At 40.6% G+C, this 2952-nt stretch overlaps 1 protein-coding gene across 1 annotated transcript; it reads right to left on the bottom strand.

Moving 5' to 3' along the window:
* Positions 1 to 1137: 1137 nt before the first annotated feature.
* Positions 1138 to 2952, bottom strand: LOC131597062 (uncharacterized). The gene has a single exon (XM_058869780.1). It carries the CDS (start codon positions 2950 to 2952, stop codon positions 1138 to 1140), a length of 1815 nt encoding a protein of 604 aa, XP_058725763.1.

Raw genomic sequence — 2952 nt, forward strand, 5'->3', positions numbered from 1 at the left:
TTAGTATTTCTATCACCCTCTACTAGCCATCTTGCTCTAGACCTTTGATGCCACATAAGCTCCTTCTGGTTTAGAATATTGCTAAGCTGCTTTTGAAGACTAACCTCCAATCTCCGCATACCTCCTATGTTATCATGCAGCTGAATACACCGTTGGATTCCTCCAAGTCTCTTCATAATAGAATTCTTGGTTCTCTTAATAATGTCAAATGATTCAAACTTCCATTTGTCAATACCATCAACAACATTCTTCAAATTCCCCACCACACTAGTATCATCATTCCAAACATCTTTGAGCATAGTATTATAAGAGTCATATGTAAGCCATGCATTTTCGAAACGGAAAGGTTTCTCAAACCAAGGACATTTATCCTCCTTAAAATTAATAAGAATGGGGTGATGGTCAGAAACTCCACTCTAGGCAAAACAACAACAAAAGCATCAGGGAATAGCAGCCTCCACTCATCATTGCTAACCGCACGATCCAACTTTTCATAAATACGTTGACCACCACGGAATATAGGCCCTCTCCAAGTGAACACCGAACCTCTAGCCTCCACGTCATTAACACAGCACATGTCCATTCTGTCGCGAAATCTCTTACATCTACTCATAGAAGGCAAGGCACCACCTCTTTTATCACTCATATACGCAATATCATTCAAGTCTCCAGCAAGCAGCCACGGATTTCCCATATTTTTCGCAATATCCGTCAATTCATCCCACAAAACCTTTTTGCTATGCTCATAAGGTCTGGCATAAACAGCAGTAAAATTCCACACCAAATTATTTTCCTCCTTTATTCTCACATGAATGAATTGCTCATTTTTCTGACACACCTGCACATTTATCTCATTAGACTTCCAACCCATGACGATACCTCCAGCAAAACCAATATTATTACTACTCTCTATGATATCATAGCCCAGCTTACTAAGAGCATTACTGGGCAAGGAAGGATTACATCTGGTTTCAACAACTATAAACATAGCAGGCTTATATTTGTTCACATAATTCTTACAGTACCGATAGAATGCGCTACTAGCTGCACCCCGACAGTTCCACACAAAAATCTTGTTGTTTGACAACATCATTAAACAAATAAAAAGGAGAAAGTGCACCAAGACACTCAAAAGAATCACAAGGTTTCACAAACTATCTCCTCCACCTCCTCTTCCTCGACTTTGTTCCCACCACTGGTCCCCTTGTCTTCCTCTAATATCTCCATATTATGGCTCTTAATACCAAACATGAAGCTATTAGTATTCTTAGGCTTAGCACTAATATCTGGAGGTTCTTCAATGTTAGTAATTTCTTTACCACGCTTTATGGCTAATTGAGAATCACCACCACTTTTATTAATTAAATTAAAAGTTTCAAAGGATGTGGAATGCATATTATGGTCAATATGAAACTTGTCCAATAAACTTCCAACACCAGATGTACTAATCCCACCACTTTTATCCTTATAATGAATACCTCCACGTGTTGTTAGATTAGTAGGTTTCTTTTTCTCAATCACTTGTTGCTGTCTCCTACCCCCACTACCAATAATAGGGGCTGCTTTTTCCTGTCCCACCTCATTATTATGTTCCCCAATCAATTCCAGCCACTTCCTCGTATCATTCATATTGCTAATGACCAAACCATTAAAGACGCCAATTTCCTCCACTACATGCCCGCCAGCTGTCCCATTAATACCTACCTTTTTCATTTGATTTTGTCCACTCCTAATATGGAAATTAGATATGGGATTTTCCATATTCTCCCTATTATTAATATTATCCACATTAATCTCTTCATTATTACACATGATATCCTCTTCATTACTTTCCAAAGCAAGAAAGCGAGATCCACCGATTGCGCCTTTGGGATTAGTTTTCACCGTCGTAGCACTCCGCCGTCCTTCCACCACCTTCTTCTCTCTTCGCTGTTTTTGGACCACCTTCCAGGGACCATTCACATCTAAATTTCCACCAATCAGATCACTTCCATCCCCTAATTGACGATTCTCTATTCTACCATTACCAGCGCTAACCACCACCTCTTTTTCCTTCCCAGTATTCTTCAAAGGACACCCTTCTTTATAATGACCGTATTTACCACAAGCCAGGCATAAAAGATGGAGACCTTCATACTCTATTTTATAGCAGCTACCACCAATCTTGAACATTCCCAACAAAGGCTTGGACAAATTAACAACAACACATATTCTTGCATATTTTCCTCTTTCCTGCTTGGTGGTAGTCTTATCAATTTTGATCGTGCGCCCTATACGATTTCCAAATCCAGTTAAAGCTTTTGGACTGTAATACTCAATTGGCAACCCAACAACTCTCACCCAAACAGCAACTTCGTCAATCGTATCACTATCAGGTTGGAAATTTGGTTTCCAATCTTTCACAGCGAGGTAATGGTCATAAATGAACCAAGGACCGTTAGCCATAGCCGCCTTCTTATCGTCCTCGTGAGAAAAGGCTACAAGGAAGTAGTCATTACTCAAATCAATAATGCTGATCACTCCTTTTCGCACCCACATTTGATTGAGTCTGTTCTCAAGAGCTTTGTATCCTATCCTCCTCCCCAACAACTTAACAATCACTCCCCTCCTCCAAGGTCTCTGCATCCTCTCTTCCTCCTCCGCAGAAAAACTAAACCTAGGACATTCATATCCTCCGATCCACTCCTCTTCTATAATGATATCCCCAGCAGTATCCTCCATTATTCCATCACCCTCTTCTTCAAGCACCACATCATCTAACGTCTCTTTCCTCCCCTGCCCAGTAATAATATCTCGAAAAGAGATATTTGGCCCACTGCCCGTGTCTTCCAACCTTACTCCATTCACCTCATTACAATCATTGACTTTTTTTGTGCTTCGCTCCTGTAGATCCAATTCTGCAGTGCTCTTCCCAACCTCCGCCGGCGATTTGACAAACCCTAACAGAGACAT

The sequence above is a fragment of the Vicia villosa genome, linkage group LG1, assembly GCF_029867415.1.
Source record: "Vicia villosa cultivar HV-30 ecotype Madison, WI linkage group LG1, Vvil1.0, whole genome shotgun sequence".
Lineage (NCBI taxonomy): Eukaryota > Viridiplantae > Streptophyta > Magnoliopsida > Fabales > Fabaceae > Vicia > Vicia villosa.

Coding starts and splice junctions, on each gene's coding strand:
- LOC131597062 (XM_058869780.1), bottom strand. CDS start 2,952: ATGTCTCTGTTAGGGTTTGTCAAATCGCCGGCGGAGGTTGGGAAGAGC.